The sequence below is a fragment of the Artemia sp. Qi Xiang Cuo genome, chromosome 12 (assembly GCF_049724085.1).
Source record: "Artemia sp. Qi Xiang Cuo chromosome 12, ASM4972408v1, whole genome shotgun sequence".
Taxonomy (NCBI): Eukaryota; Metazoa; Arthropoda; class Branchiopoda; order Anostraca; family Artemiidae; genus Artemia; species Artemia sp. Qi Xiang Cuo.
Genome location: NC_142805.1, coordinates 33,240,839 through 33,263,111, shown reverse-complemented (window position 1 = coordinate 33,263,111; position 22,273 = coordinate 33,240,839). Strand labels below are relative to the sequence as shown.

General features: G+C 33.9%; 1 protein-coding gene across 1 annotated transcript; it reads left to right on the top strand.

Moving 5' to 3' along the window:
- The first annotated feature begins 5,464 nt into the window (after window positions 1–5,464).
- Window positions 5,465–20,074, top strand: LOC148946037 (uncharacterized). The gene is made up of 4 exons (XM_089097982.1): window positions 5,465–5,886; window positions 9,526–9,660; window positions 14,932–15,107; window positions 18,272–20,074. Exons 1-4 carry the CDS (start codon window positions 5,694–5,696, stop codon window positions 18,701–18,703), a joined length of 936 nt encoding a protein of 311 aa, XP_088954108.1. The 5' UTR covers window positions 5,465–5,693; the 3' UTR covers window positions 18,704–20,074.
- The last annotated feature ends 2,199 nt before the right edge of the window (window positions 20,075–22,273 follow it).

Genomic DNA, 22,273 nt, shown 5'->3' with positions numbered 1-22,273 from the left:
ATAATTCTCTATGTCCTTCCCTGCCTTCCTCATAAGGCTTCGCTTCAATAAATAAAACAGATTCTTTAAAAGCTAAAACTATTCATTTTCATAGGTCTGACCGAAATGCAGGTCTCTATATCCTTCCCTGCCTTTCTCATCAAGCTGAACTTCAAAGAATAAAAAAGATTCTTCAAAAGCTAACACTATTCATTTTCATAGGTCTGACCAAAACGTAAGTCCCTATGTCTTTTCCTGCCTTCCTCATCAAGCTTAGCTTCGAAGAATAAAACAGTTTCTTTAAAAGCTACGTGGGTTTAAAGGTTACGTGGGAGGATCTTTCAATGGGGGAAGGGAAATTGCTATGAAGGGGGTCGTTTATTATTTAAAAATAGACCAGAAATTAATTAAAAAAAGTTATTCAACCCAAAGTAAAGAGCAACAATAAAACATAAAAAGAACAGAAATTATCACGTATATGATTTGGTTTTGCCCCCTAGTCAATACCTCGCTCTTTACGGTATTTTTTTAGTGCTTTCATAAGAGCTATTTATTCTAATTAACGACTAGCCTATATATCCTATTTGTGATTTAACGGGTCATTCTTAAAGAACTGGAACAAAATTTGAACTTTAGTGTAAAGAGCGAGGTATTGAATAGGGGGGCGAACCCCCTAATATATGTAATAAAAATATACAAATAGCCTATAGAACTTCGTTACGTAAGTTAATTCGTAAGTTAAGTATATTTATTTCTGATAAAAACGTTCGTAAATAAAATTAAACAACTGTCGAGAAATCCATGTAACCAAAAAGAAGTAAAATTAATATACAAATTTGTTTTAACTAGTTATGTACTGTGAGCCAAAATGAAAACCTGCATTAATTTAAAAACGTTCAGAAATTAAATTAAAAAAAAACAAGTTTTTTCTAACTGAAATTACGGAGCGACATTAAAACTTTAAACGATCAGAAATTATTCCGTATATGAAAGGGACTGTCCCCTCCTAGATGCCTCGCTCTTGACGCTAAAGTTTGACTCTTTCTCAAAACTCTATTTTTTTAAACAATATAAACTTTAGCGTGAAGAGCGAGGCATTGAGGAGGGGACAGCCCCTTTCATATACGGAATACATTTTCAAACAGTTCATGGTAACGAACTGTAAGGAGCGACCCGGCTCAATAGTAACCGAAACTATAAAAACGGAATTTTGATACCAATAGATACGTCAAAAGAATTAGATTTTTATGCTGAGTTCAAATATATAAGTCTCATCAAGTTTAGTCTTACCTATCAAAAGTCAAGCGCCTAAGAAAATTTGCCTTATTTTCGAACAAAGGAGAAAACACCCCTAAAAGTCATAGAATTTTAATGAAAATCACACCATCAGATTCAACGTATCAGGGAACCTTACAGTAAAATTGTGGAATTTTGTATGATTTGCCAGAAGAAAGATCACGGATGCGTGTTTATTTACTTTTTTTCCAGGGGTGATCGTATCAACCCAGTGGTCCTAGAAGATCCTGGGAGGGCTCATTCGAACGGAAATTAGAAGTTCCAGTGGTCCCTTTTTAAGTGACCAAAATAAATAAAGGTGGGCAACTAGGTCCCCTCCCACGCTCATTTTTTCCCAAAGTTACCCGATCAAAATTTTGAGATACCCTTTTTGTTCAGCATGATCGAAAAATATAATAACTATGTCTTTTAGGATGATTAATCCCCCCCCAGAGTCCCTGGGGGAAGGGCTGCAAGTTATGAACTTTGTCCAATGTTTACATTGGACAACACATAAGATGTATTATACATAAGATCTGTTTATTCTATTTAACGACTATTTATTGTATTTGTGATCAAGGGGTCATTCTTAAGGAATTGGAACAAAATTCGAACTTTAGCGTAAAGAGCGAGGTATTGAATGGGGGGCAAACCCCTAATATACGTAATAAAAATATACAAATATAGAAGTTCGTCACGTGAGTTAATTCGTAAGTTACGTGTATCTATTACTAATAAAAACGTTCGTAAATAAAATTAAACAGCTTTCGAGAAAGCCATTTAATAAAAAAAGTAAAATTTATATACAATTTTTTTTTTAATTATTCATGTAGGGTGAGCCAAAATCAAAACCTACATTAATTCAAAACGTTCTGAAATTAAAGAAAAAAAACTAAAATAAATAATAATATAAGATATTCGAAAATTATAGAAAATTATAAAAAAAATTGTAAATGATATTAACCAGGGCAGATTCCCAGGCACGGTACGGGATTGAACCTCGCAACCAATGTTTAGCAGAAGCAATCACATCCACTACACCATGCCTGAGTATTTGATTTGGTTATTTTAAAAAGTTGTGATGATCCAAAAAATCTTATTTTTTTTTGTTCTTAGTTTAACTTTGGTTCATAGCTTCTTTTGGTAAATTAAATAAATAAAAAAAAAATTTTTTTTAACTGAAAGTCAGGAGCGACATTAAAACTTAAAACGATCATAAATTATTCCGTATATGAAAGGGCTGTCCCCTCTTCAATGCCTCGCTCTTGACGCTTAAGTTTGACTCTTTCTGAAAACTCTATTTTTTAAAACAATAAAAAGCTTTAGCGCAGAGAGCGAGGTACTGACTAGGGGGCGAAACCGAATCATATACGTGATAATTTCTGTTCGTTTTAAGTTTTGATGTTGCTCCTTGCTTTTAGTTTCAAAACTTGTTTTTTTTTATTTAATATTGGTGAAGAATCAAACAAGTTCATGCAAGATTGCAAGCACATTCACCACAAGTCATATTTCGTTCCTTTGCATGTCTAGACAAGCGTTGCGGAAGGCGGTGACGGCAGCGGCAGTACTTTGCAAGTCTTGACATGTTGTAGTGAATATAAAACTTATAAGCACTTAAAAGTAACAGTCGGTGAGCTTCTTAAAATAATCAAATAAAAAAAACAAGTTTTTTTTAACTGAAAGTCAGGACCGACATTAAAACTTAAAACGATAAGAAATTATTACGTTTATGAAAGGGCTGTCCCCTCTTGAACGCCTCCCTCTTTACGCTATGGTGTGACTCTCCTACAACTTTATTTTTTAAAGCAATAAAAAACTTTAGCGTAAAGAGCGAGGCGCTGAGGAGGGACAGTCCCTTTCATATACGGACTAATTTCTGTTCGTTTTAAGTTTTAATGTTGCTCCTCACTTTCAGTCTAAAAAATGTGTTTTTATTTAATTTCTGAACGTTTTTGAATTAATGCAGCTTTGATTTTGGCTTACCGTACATGAATAATTAAAACTAAATTTGTATATTAATTTTACTTTTTTTGGTTAAATGGCTTTCTCGAAATTTTGTTCTAACGTAACTTACGAATTAACTTACGTAACCAACTTCTATATTCGTATGTTTTTATTAGGCAATTTGCCCCCTAGTCAATACCTCGCACTTTACGCTAAAGTTTGAATCACAAACCCCTGAATCACAAAGGATAGCTCTTTTGAAAGTACTAAAAAGAACTTTAGCGTAAAGGGCGAAGGATTGACTAAGGTACGAAACCCCTCATATACGTAATAATTCTGTTCATCTTAAGTTTTAATGTTGCTCCTTACTTTCAGTTGAAAGAAATAGTTTTTCTTGTTTAATTTCTGATCATTTTTTAAATAATGCTGGGAAATCCGGCACCCCCTTCATAGAAATGTTCCTTTCCCCAAGGAAACATCCTCCATGGAAATATCCTCCCCCAAAACCCCACCCCCCCCCAACTGGAAAAAATGCCTCCCGAAAACGTCTGTATACTCCCATTAACCAATACTATATGTAAACAATGGGCAAAATTCTTAACTTGCAGCCCTTCCACCGGGAATTGTGGGGGACTTAATTATCCTCAAAGACATATTTGTTAGATTTTCGACTATGCTTAGGGTGACCAGATTTTCTCAGACCCAATGCGGGACATACCAAAAATTTGAAGAGGGCTGGAAGGAGTAGGAAGTGTGTGTTTCATAAAAACATTCAAAATTGTTTCTTAAACTTTTATCGTCTTATGTCATTATATTTTTATTTTAATCATATTTGGCTGATGAATGCACCTTTTTTAGAAATACAACATTGTTTTCGATTTCCTCCTTAAACTCATCACACGGTTTCTTTCCGTTAAACTTGACAAACACACAAGATTTCAGTATGTCCAGTTCCAATTGTAATTTTTCATCAGTCCAAAAGTTATTTATCAAAGAAAAAACTCTTTGTAAAGCTGCGTTTGTGCCAGGCAGACTTAGGAAAGACTCTACAAGTAACGCTAAATTGTTGTACGGAATGGATTCCTTTTCAAAAAATGCAAATATTTCCACCCAAATCAAATCAACCGGTGTTTCTTCCTCAGACCATGTTTCCATTTTGGTTGCATAACAGAAATTCCGGGTGTAAATGAACTCATCAAACAGCTTGGACTCATCAAGTGTCATGTCGTTTGTGTATTTGTGGAACAAGTCAATGGAATCACAAATGTCTGACCATTCCAGTGGTGCTTTCATTAAAATCCATTGGGTGCAATTGAACTCAGTGAGGTATGGTAAATACTTTTCCAAGTAATTAACAACGTTTTCATGGAAATTTACGAATGTTTTCGTAAACGATTCGGTGGTCCATTGATTTCCACTTGTTTCACAAACATTGCTGATCATTTTTCTTAAGATAGTTGGAATAAATTTCATCTCAGATCTTGACTTGAATTTCAAAAGTAAATTTTTCAACTAAAATTTTACCGTAAAGAATGTTACTAAGACTGCTGGACTTTTGTTACTGACGAAATAGTTTTTGAGTGCTTCAAATAACTGTAAAACTCTTTCAATAGCTGGAAAAAGTGAAAGCCATCTCGTTCGCGTCGTCGATTGTAAGTTCTTATACATCACGTTATTTTCTTCACAAAAGTACTTCAGTTTTTCCGAACGAACGGTGTAAATGTAAAAATGACCATAAATTTTCACAATCACGCTTTCAATGTCGATCGGCAATAAGTCACATGAATTTTGAAGAGAATTGTTGGCAACGTGAGCAGAACATCCAACTCCAACTAAATCTCTTTTGAATTCCTTTTTCATTATGGCATTTTCATATTTTCATGAGGGCAACCAGGGCAAGCTGCCCCAAGCATCTTGGCTAGGGGTTTACCTTATAGTACAATAAATCACACTTAATAGCAATAGGGCAAATCCTGTGTCTGCTTTTATCAAAACATTTTCATTGAGATTAAAACATTTTTATGAATATATGGGAAAAAATATTAAACTTATTAAAGTGATTCTATTTTTTTTAATCTAAAAATGTTTTAATCTTTTTGAATCTTTTTAAAAAAGCAGGACATTTTGCGGGATGTTTTTGAATGCAGGGCGAGGTTTTGGAATCTGGAACTGTCCTGCACAATGCGGGACGTCTGGTCACCCTGACTATGCTGAAAAAAATGGCTCCTGCTTGATTTCTAATCAGGAAAATCGAAATACTAAACCACACGAGAAAGAAAAGCTCCGACTTTTGCGGTTGACGCAATAAAGAATTGCTGCAAAATTAATTTAAAGTCAGCCGAACGCCGCCGCCTCTGCCGGCAGTGGCGTGCCGGTGGCGTAGCGACACTTTGGTGACGGTCGACCGGGCCTCTCGTTGGCGGTTTTTGGTCGATCCGCCGGCGTGGCGCCGGGTCTAGTTATAGCATTAATACGAAAGTTGAAACTAGAATAATATGTTCAACAATTTCAACATTCCTTTGCGTTTCAATTTCTTTGCAGGATATGCAAGTCTTCCTAAGAACATTAAGCCTCCTGTTCCTTTGAAGAGTTCATCGACGGATCGTCCTGCTTTACCTACACGAAATCAGGGACATAATGACCAAACATCTTTACTCCCGGATTACCACTCAACTGCACCAGATATGGGTAAAATCTCTCTCTCTCTCTCTCACTCACTCACTAGCTCACTCATTCATTCACTCACTCACTCACTCACTATCACTCTCTTGTTATTAGTTTTAGAAAATATTTGCTTGTGCTTACCTATATCTCCAGTCTCTTCAAAAAGTAGATTGTGGACGTCTTAGGTTAATGCGTGCATATGTTTCGTCATGACCGTGGTCTGAGCCTTTTGATAAAGTTTTACTTAAACCCCATATGTCTTTCTATTTCGTCTCCTTGTTCGGTCTCACCTGGTCTTTTTATTTTTGTTAAGAAAAATTAAGCCTGCTCTCGTTTTAATTCTTGTTTTTTTGTGTAGTTTTTTTTTTTTTTTTGGGTTTTTTTTTATTTTTTTTTTTTTGGTTTTTTACCTGCCCTTAATGCTGATAATCTTTAACCCGAACCTTTTGGGGCGTTTGTTACAAGTTACCAACACAGGTACGAAAAATAGAAAAGAAATATATAAATTCAACACCATAAGGGAAGAAAGAGAGAAAAAGAAAGATGAAATGAAAACCACAGCTCAGAAATTTTATTTATTTCTTTTAAGCTGTTAAAGAGTGACAAATGCGAGCTGACCTAGAAAGTGTGTTCCAAATAATACTACACCTTCTAAGCTCCTGCTCTTACACAGTTGAAAACTAAAGGGTAATATACACATATAAATAAAACTGAGGATATAACCAAAGAAGCATAATCAGGATCTTGCTCAAACATGACACACCTCCACCCCCAACCCAAAAGAAGAGAAAATTTGGTCTAATTTACATTGAAGATTTGGGACTCTGCGAGGAGCAATCTCCTGATCTGTCGTTATGTTTTGACTCGGTGCACAATTGAACCAAGCTTCTCAAAACGATTGCTTTGTCCTTCATTTCTCATCAAGGACTTTTATTTCCCTAATTATGCAGCATTACTTCCCCCTTGTGTGCAGTTAAGGGTCCCATATACGTATAGATAAAACCGAGGTTCTGACACCCAAGGAGCATAAGGAATTCAAATGTAACCCCTTAAACCTTTGTTTCGTAGACAGTGCATTTTTCTTGTGGGTGTGTGGTTACGCAGTTGATTTTATCTATACATGTATGGCAACCTCTTCAGAAACATATGCTCCCTGTGAAACATCCGATTTTGCGACAAGTCTACAGCTATAACTAGCAACATAAAGGTGACATTGACGTCATTCAAAGATTAGTGTCATTGAAATTTAGCTCCATGAGTAAATATTGGCATTGGTTTGCCTATTTTTGCTATAATAAAATGGAACCAAAAGAAGCTATTGCAACCATTTTTACCTTTTTCAAATATTAATCCTTAAAAATAATTTAGTTATATGAGGTAGTAAAAGCCTCTATAAATTCTGTTTTATCTGTAAAATGGAGAAGGTTTGAGCACATTACACCAAAATGTATTCAGAGTAGTAACACAGACTTAAATAATTATTTGCGGGAGGCATTCAACAACAAGTTTAATCTGTGTGCCAGGTCGATGAAGAGAGGTTGGACAATTATTCATCATGAGGAAGGAATCGGACGAAAGAGATGTTAGATCAATTGAGACTCAAATCGGACTTCTTTTATGATCCAACTGCAAGGTAGAAGGTCTTTCCAAGTGAAGAATCACTCCAAGGTCTTTATTGTATGAAGATTGGATCCGATCAAGGTTGTTGCTCCAAGAGTGATGAACCGAGAAAGTAATTCCTCCGGGGGGGACTGAAAAACCGTTTTTCATTCTCCCGAATATCCACTTGCGGTGAAAGGGACCCATCAATAGAGCTTGTATTTCGAGGCAATTGCGTGGGCCGTCCTCTTATCGACAAACTACTAATGGCGTTTATCTAGGCTGTCTCCTATGTTGTTACTCAAGTATAAAGAGTGGGATCCTGAATAGTAAATTGAGGTGCCTCAGCCTTCAGCAGAAGGACACGGGAAACCTTTGATATGTTGAAAACATTATTTCACATAGATCCGACTCTTAAGATGGAGTCAGAGGATTTTTCTATGGGTTTTTGTCTACATTGTCGATCCTTCGAAGCTTATTTGTGTTCAGGTACTGATAAAAGGCTGTATATGAAACGTTCCTGTTTAGAATGCTGTTTACTAAGTTTGTTTCCACATATTTCCTGTTTAGGAAATACATGGAATGTTTCAATATTATTATTATTATTATTATTATTTATGTCTAACCCACACTATACAGAGGTAAAATACGTTGAGTATCACGAAGAAAAAAACATGAAAATGCAACGAAAATCAATTTAGAAATCGAAGAATACCAGTTACAGAGTAACACATAAAATTAAAAGAAACTAATACAAAAGAGAAATAACATAAAAGGAGGGGAAAAAGAAGGAAAAAAAATAATCACAACTTGTTAAGGAAAATTGAGGAAAAATAACTTACGACTGTGCGGAGAAAATGGTGCGGAGAAAAACGGATACAAGTGGTATTTGGAAGTTTTTTGTGTAGTGTTTCCAGTTTTACAGTAATATCAGGAACAAGAAATTTATTAATAATTACCGGGTTTTTAGTCCAAGGTGGAAGAAACAACAAAAATTTACAAAATCTAAAATAATTAATCCGCATTCTTTTTAACTCATTTTTCTTAAGAAGGGGAAAAATTCTAAAAGCAAATAGAATTGAATGGTCACAAAAAGTTGAGTACAGCTTGGCCAACGCGAGTTCATTACATTTACCTCTATTGGTAATAATCTTAGCATGTCCTAATTGAATTTTCATGTTAATATCTGAGACCGTGCGCAGGCGCAAGCTCGGAAGATTAATAGTAATAGAGATACCGAGCCATTGAAGAGACTATACAAGAGAGATAGTAAGGCCACTACAACGAAGAGGAGTACTACAATTGTTGTTAAAAGAAAGAAATTTACATTTATCTACATTAAGAGAAAGGCCTATGTCTGAAAAAGAAGTAGCAACACGAGAAACATATTAGACAGACCAGTTTTAATACAGCTTATAAGAAGAAGGTCATCAGCATAGGCAAGGTATGAAACATCAGAAAAACCAGAGAGATAAGTAGCCGATATCTTTTCCAGAACTCCTGAAATACATAAATTAAAAAGGGTCGGAGATAAAACTCCACCTTGCCTTAAACCTCTTTCCACTTTAATAATAGAAGCTGGCGCCGATAGAAGTAGCCTGGTAGTGCAATGGAGGTTTGGGACTAGTTATCCTGTGCTTTCGTACACCCTTCCTGTTTACCTTTCTTAGATTTCACCGGGTACGCATTTGGAGCTGGGACGACTCTGGCAAAGCTTACAGAGTCACACATCTGAAGCTCGTTCCAAAACGAGTAATTGGCAACACCGAACACATACTCTGAAGGACATAGGATTACGAGCCTAGTATGCCAACGACTCATCTAGAACAGTACCTGTTGTGTTTGTAGAACGGATGCCCTTTTCACACTAGAAACAACGCTCAGTGTTCAAAGAATTATGGCAGCTGTGTAAAAATAATTGTCATGTCTGCTTTCATATTTTCAATGCCTCTTTTCTTTTGTATGGTGCATAAAAGTTTGGAAAAATAAACTTTATCAGAGCTTATGACAATCATTTGGTTTATGCCAGACTGGTATTTGGTTAATTAATGTTTTCTTTTTTAGTTGTTCCTCATCCCGTTTATATGAATGCAGCAGAACTGATGGGCTTAAAACCACAGTCGGAGTATGGCATCTGTGGAAGCATGGATTACAATAATTTACATTGCAATTCTCAGTCCGACTCGGGACTAGGGGATGGTAAGTCGTAGTTTTTTGTTTTGTTTTTAGCAATAAAAATAGTTTACATTACTTTCTGTTTCCGCTGTTTATACTATTGAATATTTTCAAAAGATTTTAATAGGAGATGGAAAAACTCTAAACACTGATCTTACTTTTACCACTAGTATTGAAAGTAAGTATCCGAGGTAGAAAAAGAAGAAAATTGTTAAAGACAATATGATACCTTAAAAGATCACCCTATCTCGTCCATTATAAACTTTTTTAGTTTGTGTGGCCAAACTATTTAGAATTGATTGGGAAGTCTTGCCATATCTTGTAGAGCTTGGATAAGAGATCCGAATAAATGACAAAAAAAAAAAACAACTAAAAGCCGACACATACTTTCATAGAAATCTTAAACCAATCAACGTTTTCCATTTTGAGCCAGAGATAGAGATATTCAGTTTTAATGAAACCCACATTATCAGAAAGTGTAAACTTTGTTTTTGATTAAGTGGAGCAGGTTTTTTTTTTTTAATTTCAGGACAGGGTAGTTCCTAAAAATGTTCTAGCATACCTGCTAGGAAAACGCTAAAAATCAGCTCAAAGAAAATATCGTTCCAGCAATTTAGCAGCTTTGGGAGTTCTCTTTAATTCTATCCTCTTTGATTGAAGACATTGTCGACACGGGGGACGTAAAATTTCATAAAATTATTTCTATCTCTCTCTGCCTTTTCCTCTCTCTCTCTTTCTCTCTCTATTTCTTTCTCCCTCTGTCTTTCTATCTCTTTCTCTCTCTATTTCGTCCTCCTTCTCTCTTTCTCTCTCTATTTCGTTCTCCCTCTCTCTTTCCCTCTCTATTTCGTTCTCCCTCTCTCTTTCTCTCTCTCTCTCTCTCTCTCTCTCTTTCAATATATACATATATCTTCTTTATTTTAACGCCTTGTCTTTAGTGTTGTTAATATGACTGTTAAAACTAATTCAGTACTAAAAGGTACTTGTGTAAAAGGTATACGCATAACGAATAGCACCTATTCAATTTTCTTTATTGTTTTTATCTCTCTTTAAGTTACTTATGTCGACTATCTCATGTATCTTTGACACATTCTTGGGTTTATTTCATCTTTCTTTTCTTATGAATTACAGCTTGTTTCTTTGTTCGTTGTTGTTGTTTTTTTTTTTTTCATTTGAGCATGATCCTATTTTAGTTTTTTTTAATTTTTGCCTTTGCATGTTATCATCAACACCCCCAACAGAAATTAGTTAGCCTTGTTATGTGTCAACTGCTTCCATACGCAGAAATAAATATGCAATGAGAGCACGCAATGATGAACCTGTCATGAAACCTGCACTTCTGCCCAGACCCGGTACGTTTGACGATCTGCCTAGCATGCACTGCTGCTTAGTATTGTACATTGTTGCCAGTCGCTTTGATGCCTGCTTTTTGTGGATAAATTTTGATGATTTAGTGGAATTTTGGCCTATGCTAAATTAGTTATAATTGTAAACCCTATCACTAGGTACACCAAGGGGGGAACAGCACATGGACGATTCCAAGTGGACCGAGTCCAAGTTCAAGAGTTTTTTTTTTGCAGTTGTTACTTCAGCAACTTTTTTGAACTTGGATTATTTAATACTAAACTGCTTATTAAATAAGTAACTATAAAAAAACTAGCCAGTCTCGTTTTTGAAATTGTTCCTGACGTTTGAATTTCAAGTATCAATTTTTCGATCTATAGAATTCGAATTTTTACGAAAGACTGGAACATTTTCTAATAATCAAACCAACTAAAGGTTGTACTTGGGCTACTAAGGGATTAAACCATTTATAGAAACTTTAAAATTCAATTTAGTCCTACTGCTACTTCTTTATTGCAGTTGTAACCTTATTTCTTAAATAAGGTTTTTGCTTACAATTGTAAGCTTATTTCGTAGTTAGTGTGTCCAGGAATCTTCTATGCGTTGAGTTGCTTTGACTTGGCTTTCCTTTATTTTTAAAATTATCTCCCAAGATTCTCAAACTACCTAATTAGTTGGAGCTTCCTTTTCTGAAGACCTGGAAATTTATAGCGAGGGATTGGTCCCAAAACCCCTCTCTCCTTTTCCCTTGTACCATACGTGTCTGTGTCTGCATGCCCTATATACGTTCAAGCTCGCACGTTCGCAACTGAATTTTATATTCATAAAACTTGTGCGTGTATCAATATTGCAACTTTCTTACAGGATTTCAAATTTCACATGTATTAAGTCTGCGTCTATTTTTATTCGCCCTTAATAATTCACGTCGACCATATCCAAAGAATCAAAATGTCTGCAATTATGAATTTGCAATAAAATTATATTTTTAAAGCATTATTAATTAAATCATTATTCGAAGCTAGTATCTGAAAACCACGTTTGAACCAAAACAAAAGGAATTTTACAGAAGTTTTTTTTTTTTTTTTTTTTTTTTTTTTTTTTTTTTTTTTGAGTACATGTGACGTTATGTGTTTTAGTGTCTGATATGAGGCGCAACTTTTGGGTATTAACAAAACAATTATTATGTGCTTAGTTTTAACTTGGACACTTCAGATAAAAGGAAACCCGAATAATTAAAATCGAATAAATTATTATATTTTATTTTTATTTAATTTACCAATAATTTAATTGAATTTAACTCTAATATTAGTGAGGGACGTTAAAATAGAGTTAGGGAAGTTTTCTTGCGCTGAGACCCCATTGAAGTTTTCTACCGCAATGGGGTGTAAAGTGAAGTTTTATACCAGTTGGTTGTCGAACAACTTTTTTTTTTTTTATATATATTTACAAACGGGTTACAATAAATAGATAAACAAACTTCTCATTTAAAAACACAATCCAATGCATTACTGCATGCCGGAAAAAAACCCGAAAAAAAAAGAAAAACACTTAAAAAATAAAAAAATAATATTTTCTTTTATTATCTTTTATTTCCTCGGACCCTAATATAACCCAACCCAAAAACAAATAAATATCTTCTCTCGCCTCCCTCTCCCACCCCTCCAACAAAAATGAAACAACAACAAAACTTGATAATGTTCCTTGTATGCATTCAACAAAGATTGCATTCAACATTGCTTTCTTGGGTGTTGCTGAGAAATTTCGTTAAAACAGGAATATTGTTCAATATTGTTAATAATTCAATGCGCATTGCTTGTTGGAAGTACCGAGGTCAGTGAATATAAAATTTTATTGTTTTAATTGGCCAAGTAGAATTTCATACAACCATATACATCTAAAAATATGGAATTGAATTCTTAATGAAAAAAAAATTACTGTCAGTGGCATCAATTCCATAGATTTTGGAAAATATCTTTTTCGGGGGATTTTCATTGAAAAATGCTTCTTTTGTATTTTCTTTGAATAGTTAAAAAAAACTACAAAATTGACCCCCCCACCCTGAGTTTTCATGAATTGATGATAAGGACCTCCTTAGGTAGTTATGCAGTTTTGGTAGTAGTGGTGCCAAATTGAAAAAAAAAATCTAGGTAAAAAATCAGCTACAAATAAGCTAAAAGCATATGGTACCAAACGTATTAAGAAGGCGTGGATTTCCTTTGAAGGTGTAGTTGTCTTTGGGAATCAACATTTGAATGTTTGAATTTTTACAAGTGAAAAGCCTTGTCAGATTTAACTAAGTAGATTTGTTTATTAAACTTTTACTGTTTAACGTGGCAACAGTGGATTGTATTGGATTAATGTAGCCGAATAAAGCCGTTTAATTCATAACAGCCCTAGTTGTTTCACCCTGCAGATAATCAAAGTGAGAGCATTGTGCCTCTGTTTAAGTCTTGTCGACTTGACAAACGTTTTGCTGCTATCTTCTTGTTATCATTATTAACATTATTATTGTAATCATAATTTATATATATGTCTGATTTTGTTTCAAATTGCATCAGAAATTTATATTTTCTTTTTAAATCTTGAGTTAAAAAGTTATAGGCCCATTCTTTGCTCGGAAACAGGCCGATGATACGTGAATCAAGCTAAAATCCAAACACGCGTTCAGACGCTTCTTCTATTTGTTAATTATTGTAGTAGCATTTTCTTTCATAATTGTAACTGAGAACCGTAAAAAACATCTGACAGCGAACATTAGAAACATATGTCTGATATTTCTGCATTTACATACACACTTTCTTTCTACTTTTTCTTCCCCATTTTATGTACCCCCCTCCCCCGCTAAAAATAATAAAATCAACTGATTATGATGTTTCGCTCGTTTTATCTACTTCTTGTGCATAAAACTAATTTTGTCTATTTTCCTGTAGGTGGTGATAATTGATAACAAACCAAAAACACTGAAGCGGTCCATTATTAACATCAATAAAAAAAAGTCCATGCATAATGACTTGGATACAGAACATACACTGTTCCTGATATTTTCAAAAACTTCAGAATATGTTCTTGATTGTGTCTTTTTGTTCAAAATTCTTCTTTTTTTGGTTTCGGTTGTACAATGTTTTTGAGTAACCATTGTGTTTGAATGATTTAACCTATTGTTCCAAAGAGAAAACTACATTAAGTAAAATGTTGATCTAACAAGACTCCGAGAGGACCACCAACTTTCTCTCTGGATTTCCGATAATGATTGGTTCAGCATATCATAGAACAGTGTCATGATTACATTTCGTTTCGTAATTAATTATTTCTGATCAGCTGTGATGTTAATTTGACCTTTTGTTTCAATAATTGACCTAGAAATATAGGTCGAAAGACACAGCATTATTTAAACTTTTGTGCCTATATACAAAACTGAAAATTATGCGCCAATCTCCCGTGCAAGAACAATACAGGTTGATTGACGCGTAGGGTAGAATTATGTGCCATCATGAGCCCCTTAAGTGGGTTCCTAGGAATCTAAAACTTTTTAAAAAATTCAAAACTTCTCAAAAAAATGCAAGAACAGTAAATTAAAATGACAACCTAGTTTATGTGTTAGTAGTACAACCAAACTAGCCTAAATTAAGAAACAGTGCCAAACATAATTACGACAGCTATAGAATTGAAGTACATTGCTAGTTAATTTTTATTAGTTTTTATTAGTTTTATTAGTGATATTAGTGATGATGATATATATATATATATATATATATATATATATATATATATATATATATATATATATATATATATATATATATATATATATATATATATATATATTTATATATATATATAGATAAATATATTGTATTACATATATTGTATGTATTATATTATACTATATATATTATGTTATATATATATATAGTTTAATTATATTAGTTTTTTATTTTATATCATTTTCAGGTAATGATATCTATCGAAGCGTTGTTAGACGGTCAAACAGCGTGAAGCCTCCACCACCGGCTCGTTCCACCTCAATTTCTTCGTCATTATTAGACAGTATTGAAGGGAGTCCGACAGCTAGTGCTCATATTGAAGATTTGCCTCTCCCTCCGCCCCCTGGTGACTTTGTCTCTGAGGTCAGTAACCGCTAATTACTAGAAGAAAAAAAGAATATTCGTAAAGAAAAACATAAAATAATAGGTGAGATGGCTCTAACTTAACATCAAAGCACCTTTTTTAAATGATGTTTCAACTGTGTATAATTCAAAAAGTCATTCCGTGACAAGGATTTTAAAAGAGAACAAAAAAAACTATAACATTTTATTTTCTTTTTGCTGTTATTAGTATCCAGCAGACACTGTCCACTTTCTCGTACAGGAAAGATTCTTTCAGTACCGCAGGATACATTAAATTCAATTTTAGCGCTAAAAGCTATAAATTCCAACTATTTGTACAAGGAAGAAAAGAAAGCTGCTGCAAAATAGATTAGATTAATTGATGTTGCGGAGGGTCATCTACCAAAAAAGTGTTGAATCTCAGTAAAAATTAAACCAGCTTACTTAGCATAACTACTTGAAATCAATGTTCAAAACTGAGCAGAAAGTAAGCAAATTCTTGTTTGGGAAAAGTGGCGTATTGATTTTTTTTTTTTTTTTTTTTTTTTTTTTTTTTTTTTTTACATGGTATTATTAGCTGTGTGTATTCTGTTGTCATTTTATAATTGTAAATATAAACAGTGATGTGCGCTGGTAATGTTTATTTACTTCTTCCGTACACTCAAGTTCCCACAAATACTAGACCCATATTATTCGTCAGGTCATGTAAGTGATTTTAGTTGGATTGTCAAGAAATGAATGGAGTAGTAAAGGTTTAACCTTATGTGGTACTCAGCAATCCATTCACAATAACAGTATTGGCTATAGAACGTACGTTATCCACTCAATAATGTTCTATGTGATGAATATTTAGGAGAAACAAATTCGTTGACGCAATTAAATCTTGAAAGATATTTTTCACGGTTTTGCCGTCCTGTAAGGTAAAATTCGCGAACTCTATGAATGGGTAGTATTTTTTAGTTTTTTATTTACGTCTTCCTTATGTGTGAATATATTATCAACTATACTGACGTCTGAGCTTTGTTTTTTGCACGGTCTTCTATTTTTACTATACTTACATAGTAATCTCTAGATCAATATTAAAAATAGGCGACCACGCTTTATAGGCTACTTGTCTTTAAATTTTTCTGCAATCTATTCCATCTTAAACGAAGTCCCACCTTCATATTTTTTTTCTGCTTTTTTTAATATTTGGCTTTTTTTATTTTTATTTTGAAATATGTGTACAATATAATAAATATGACATGAATTATGCGTAGAAACGGTCTTACGCAATGTAAAGAAAACATCACAGGAAATAACTTTAAAAACTGTTTCTTAAATTTTTATGTATGCATGTGGTGCTTTAGTACCCATCATGATACACAAAGACATAATTGATGAAGTAGAAAAAAAACAACACAAAAATGTATATAAAAAAACACATAAAAACAAACAAGCTTAAAAACATACAAGCTTAAATCAGCACTTAAACAAAAAGTTAGTCTTACTTAAATCGGGCATTAGGGAAAGGACTCTCAATGTTTATTGATCGTTGGTACACCTCATTTCTTTTTGGTACAGCATCAATAGGGGCCCAATGAATGCGCCGTCCAACAATTTTATAATGGTATTTATTATTAGTACAATGTCATGAACTTGTTTAATAGTCGAAAACTATGGGGGCGAAAAACCCCTCTTGGGTGTTTATGTAAAAATTTAATATAAAAGTGCCAAGGACAGTGGAAATTAAATGTTTGACTTGGTTAAATGGGAAATTATGCAACCACATGTATCTAAAAAAAAAAAAAAAAAAATAGAAAACGGGGAGTTTAATTTTTATTTAAAAAACCTTCATATGCAGTTTTGTAGTTTTTGGGTAGTAGCGAATGACAGATGTTGAAACTGGATCGTTGATGAAGAATCAGCAAAAAATAAGCTAAAAGTATATGGTACCAAACAGCTTAAGAATGTAGCTTTCCTTTGAAGGTTAAATTTTCTAATATTTGTTTTGGCAGTTAAACGCGGCAACAATGACGAAAATGTGTTCCTGCCTTAACAATTTCACAATTTTGACGCAATAAGAATTTTTTTTAGAAAATCATGGTTTTTCGGCTTGAATAGACCTCAAATGGGCCCAGAAGGCAAAGAAACGTTTTTATATCTATAACCTCGGTGCTTTAAATAATTTTAAAATTACAGCCAATAGAGCTAGTAAATGTTGGTAATTTTTTAGTTTGACTCCTTGGGTTTGCAGAAAGCGATGACTGAGGTCAAAATTTCTCAAATTGAATTTTGAAAAATGTCAAATCTTAAAACAAGTTTAAGACTACTGGGCTTAAACACGTCTAAAAACAAATAGAATCTATTGCCCAGGAATATCTAGAAGTATCATAAAATTTAAAAGATGTAATTATCCAAATGCATTTGGTACCAATGATCATACTAATCAAAATAATAAATAAAGAAGTTTATAAACAAGAAATATATACGGCTCTTTTCTGAGGAAAGAAAGCTCTAGTAATGCAGCGTCAATTATCTACTTGTTCACTGTAAAAGTAGTTCTGGGAATATCCTCATGATTCTCTATGATAGCATTTATAAGGGTAACAGCTAAATTATTTTTCTCTGATGAATCTTCGTTCAAAGAGTACAGGAAGGAAACTGATAAAAAAGGAAACTCAAGTTCCGGTTCCAGAAGAAAATCCAACGCCATCTAATGTTACCCTGCCAAACCGAAAAATTATTAAAACCCAAAATGAAAATATTTGTTCCCTTTATTTTGTAGTTTCTTTTCGTTGCCTTATGTAAGGCGGAAGATAAGAGACTCACTTTTGTCGTAAGGGAACAATGAGTGAGTGGCTTTTTTCATCACTGTAAAATAACTGAAAAGCTAAAGAATCCGTCTACTTTGATAAATTTTTAAGTTTGATCAAATAAATATAGGTCTTGAGATGAAATCCAGATTTTATAAGTTAATTTAAGTCTGTTTTTAACTTTACTAGTTGGGTTTGGTAACATTGTACTGCCAGTGGTGCTAATAATTTTAATTGCTACTACACCCTTGTCAAAGTCCCAAACATTCCTCTCTGGTCAGTTTCCCGTACTTTTTCCGTTGATATTAAGTATGCCAGTCATTGAATTATTGTTTTTCTCTTATTTTTATTATCTGATCTTTAACAGCTAAAATTGTTCTGCTTTTAAAGGTGGACTGTTCAACATTACCGCCACCGCCCCCTGAGTTTCTAATGGATGGTGAGATACAGCGCACCCTTTCTGTGGCTGAGTGTATCAAATCTCTCACTGTAGTGAATCACCAGCCAGTCAGTCCAAATATGATGCGTCGATCTCATTCTGTTAGACTGAAGAATTCTGAGACATCTAACGTCATACGCCGTGCTCGGAACAGTGTTCAAGTAAATCATGCACGTAGTCAAAGTCATGGAAGAAATGAAGGGAGTCCAAAAGTACAACGAAAAAGCACATTGGTTGAGCCACCCCGAGTCAAAGATGGGAATTGGCTCATGAACAGGCCAGATCCGAGTGATCCAGATTCTTTAGTTGTGAATAAGTCAAGTAGTTTATTAGCTAAAACTAGCTTCTTGAGTCCCTCAATTCTAAGCTTCAGCAACAGTTGAGCCAAGCAGATGGCTTCTCTAAACCTAAACCGATTCAAATGGAGATTCTGTCCAAACCGGTGCCAATTGACTTTAATCCGGTTAATGAAATCCGCCCGTGTGACAATGAATATGCCCAAAGAAGCCATGATCTCGCGTCACGTGTTCGTAATTATATAAATTCCAGAGTGGTGCCAGATCCGTCCTCGTGCCGCGAAACGCTATTGGATCAAATTCGAAGAGGTACTTCCTTGAAAAAGGGCAAAAAATAGGAGGTGCAAAGTTTTTATACATTTTAATTTAAGTTTTAGCGCAGAATCGCTTTGTCTTTTCTTATTTAAAACGTGAATGAAAAGCCAATAGAACCTTTTATAGTAACTAAGTGTCATTTAAGCGTTTTTCCACTTCACAAAATTCTTTTCTGGAATATTGGAAAAAGTTGCTTGTCTCTCAAGTAGTAGAGACATAAACGTGCTAATTGAGACTCATCTTGTCTTGAAAGTGTTTGTCACTGTTTCATTTTTTTAAAACATGAAGATTGAAAATCAGTATTAACTGGAACATGATATACATTCTGATGAATTAATCAGATGTCTAAGCTGCAAGAAAAGGAATATTTTCGATGATAAAGATATTGAAGCTGGTGTAGGTGGGATGGGACTACGGAGATTTTGTGAGTTGTTTTATTTTAAAACACCAATACGTTTAATTGGTAGCGTAGTCTAATTTTTATGTATGAATTTACGTCTACTGATTGTATTTGTTACACTTCAAAGCAGGGTAGTTTTTTTCACATTTTTAGTATTGTTTTTTTTTTAAGTAACCATAGTATGTCAGAATCTGTTCGTGTTCAACGGGAAGTATATTTATTTCTTAACCCGTGATCATATCCAGATCAGTTCGGAGTCGAGAGTGTATGGGCTGGGGGTAGACTACAGGAAAATCCTCCTTTAACGTTTTTTCGATAATAAAACTGGTCTTTTTTTTTGCATCGTTGGTATACACCCTCGAATTTTTATAATTCCCCCAATAAATCACTATTATTTTCATATGCATCACCTGTTTTTTTTTGCGGTTTTTGGGGAATTTTCATATCCGAAATAAATATTGCCGGATGTGATTCTTGGGCATAAAGGCTTGAACTAAAAAATTTAGAATTTGATTAAAACAAAGTTTCATATTTACGTTACTACGTTTAACTAAATTATTAAGTTTTAGAATAGTTGTGAATCTTTATTCTCTTTTGATCACTTGGTTTTTCAATTAAAGCCGTCTCCGTGTTTGCCTTCTTTAGGTCTTAAGCATTGTGCCACCAAACCACACAATCCTTAGCCATTGGTTTTGATGTTATTTGGTCTAATTTTCCTGAAAAAGAGTTGAAGGTGGAGCCTAAACAGGCCAGTGTACTAATATTGATTATTAATGATAAAGAGATACTGACCGGTTGTAAAATTGCCTTGCGCAACTTTACTGGTTTTAGGAGCTATGAAAAAAATACCTTTTGAAATTTAAATTGAACAAGTTACTTAAACTATAGATTTACTCATATTTCATGAGTTTTGTACATCATAAATGTTACGATGATTTCGAAAGTAAGCCTACCTTCCCCAAACCATTTATTAGGGATGGCTAATTGAGGTCAAGTGCTATTTTCGTTAGTTTTTTTTTCTAAGTAATGTTGTAAAGTCATTTTTATTCTATACAAGTATGACTGTGCTTATCCTTCGTTTAAGATACTCAGTACCAAAGTGAAGAAGTAACTAGGTAAAGCGAAGTTTTGCCTGAGGTAAAACTTGTGAACCAAATGAGTGCATCACCGTTGGTACCTAGGCATCGGTGTGTATATGTGAGCCTAGATATATCCTGTCAAAAGCCTGTCACATTTTAACGATATGTGTACAAAGTAAGACGCACAAATTTATGAGAAAACTTGGTACGTTTTATCGAAGGGCCATAGCTAACAAAATTGAAGCTTTTGACAAATTGAAACAAAATACTTGCAGTATAACTCCTACATAGAAAAAAAAGAAGAGATGAATATTTGCTGTCTTAATATAAAGCCTTGATTCAGTATGAAGGAAACTATCTTGCCTCCAGATAGGCTTGGATTAAAACTATTCCATGATTTTTCAAAATGGAAAAATAAACTGGGGAACGAGAAATCATTAGTTGAAATTGATTTTTTAATCAAAATCGTTATTTTGGAACTTCAAATCTCCAGAAAAAAACTGATTTTAGAGTTAGGATAGTTTCGTTGCTGTATAGCGGATTGGTGGGCCCAGTAATGTTGTGAACCAAGCCAAGTCTTAAAATATAGATACCGTAATAGAACATATTGAAATTGTCTGCCTTTTGCTAGCAAAAACAATATTTGACGAGCTGACGGTTCTTGCTTCATTTGGACGATGGCCTTCTTTGCAACATCCTAAGATATTAAAAGTACTAGCTGAAATATGTATTAAAACTTAATGTAGGAGGATAATTTCTCCTCTTGATGAAGCGCTTGGAAAAGACGACCCCTCATTTTTAGGCAAATTTTTTTTTAAATCAATACCGATTAATTTACTATACAAGCTATTGCTGCTGTTATTGTAATGCTCTGAAAGTAAATTTTCAATCAGAGCAGGTTTATGATTCCCTAATTGTGTAGCATCCGGATTCGAAGTACATTTTTGGCGTGTTTTGCTTTCTTAAGTCCTGTTTGGTTTCATACTAGAAGTGTAGCAATTCAAAATGCGTTGTGCAACGTAACAAAGCCCAAAAATTGAAAATATGTATCGGGCTTTTTGACTCCCTATTAACGGCAATTTTTTTTTTTTTATAACTATGTTTTCTTAGTTTTTCAGGCTGCAGTGAAAATAATTTAAAATTGTTTAAAATTGAAAGCGATCAGGGTGAAAAGAAATTATGGTACAATTAAATCGGTTTTAATCCCAAAGGCTCCAATCTCATTATTTTTCAAGTGAGAAGAGGAGATATAATTGAATAACGAGATATTAAAAAATTTGTAAGCAATGTAATGTCATGCAGATAAAAGGAAATAAAATTTGGAGAGTAACAAGATCTAGTTGGATAAGTGATTACAAATTACAGCTAAAACAAAAGAATCCAAAAACAGATAGTAATAAATGTGCTAAGATGTAAGGAAATATAAAAAACAAAAAACGGGGACAAATTGAAAGCCATGGATTACCATGTAGACCCTATCTTGAAGAACTAGACTATGGAACTAGTCCATGACACTTTTTTAAATTTCGAGAAAGTTAACAGCAGCAATAATCGAGTTCATTGTTTTAGGCTTTCAGGGTACAATGCAAACAACCTCCATGCCAAAACTCTTATCCCTCATTACTCTTCAAGCGAGAAAACGAGATGTAATGCATTTTGGGAGATCTGGTAATTGAAGCATTTTGAGAATAAAATGATAGATAGATAAAAGTGTTTAGCACAAATGATTGAACGTGTTGATTTTAAGCGACTTGGTTATGAGTCTGTATCAAAAACATGTCATATACAGTAACACCTATTAAATTACACCAGTCAAGCTCCTTTGTTTTCTTCTTGAAGAAAATAAATTTTTTATGCTACGAG

Bases quoted from the DNA above. Each gene is read 5' to 3' on its own strand.
- LOC148946037 (XM_089097982.1), top strand. From the start codon at position 5,694: ATGTTCAACAATTTCAACATTCCTTTGCGTTTCAATTTCTTTGCAGGA. The intron at 9,661-14,931 runs GTAAGTCGTAGT...TATCATTTTCAG, and splicing joins CGACTCGGGACTAGGGGATG to GTAATGATATCTATCGAAGC. The intron at 15,108-18,271 runs GTCAGTAACCGC...CTGCTTTTAAAG, and splicing joins CTGGTGACTTTGTCTCTGAG to GTGGACTGTTCAACATTACC.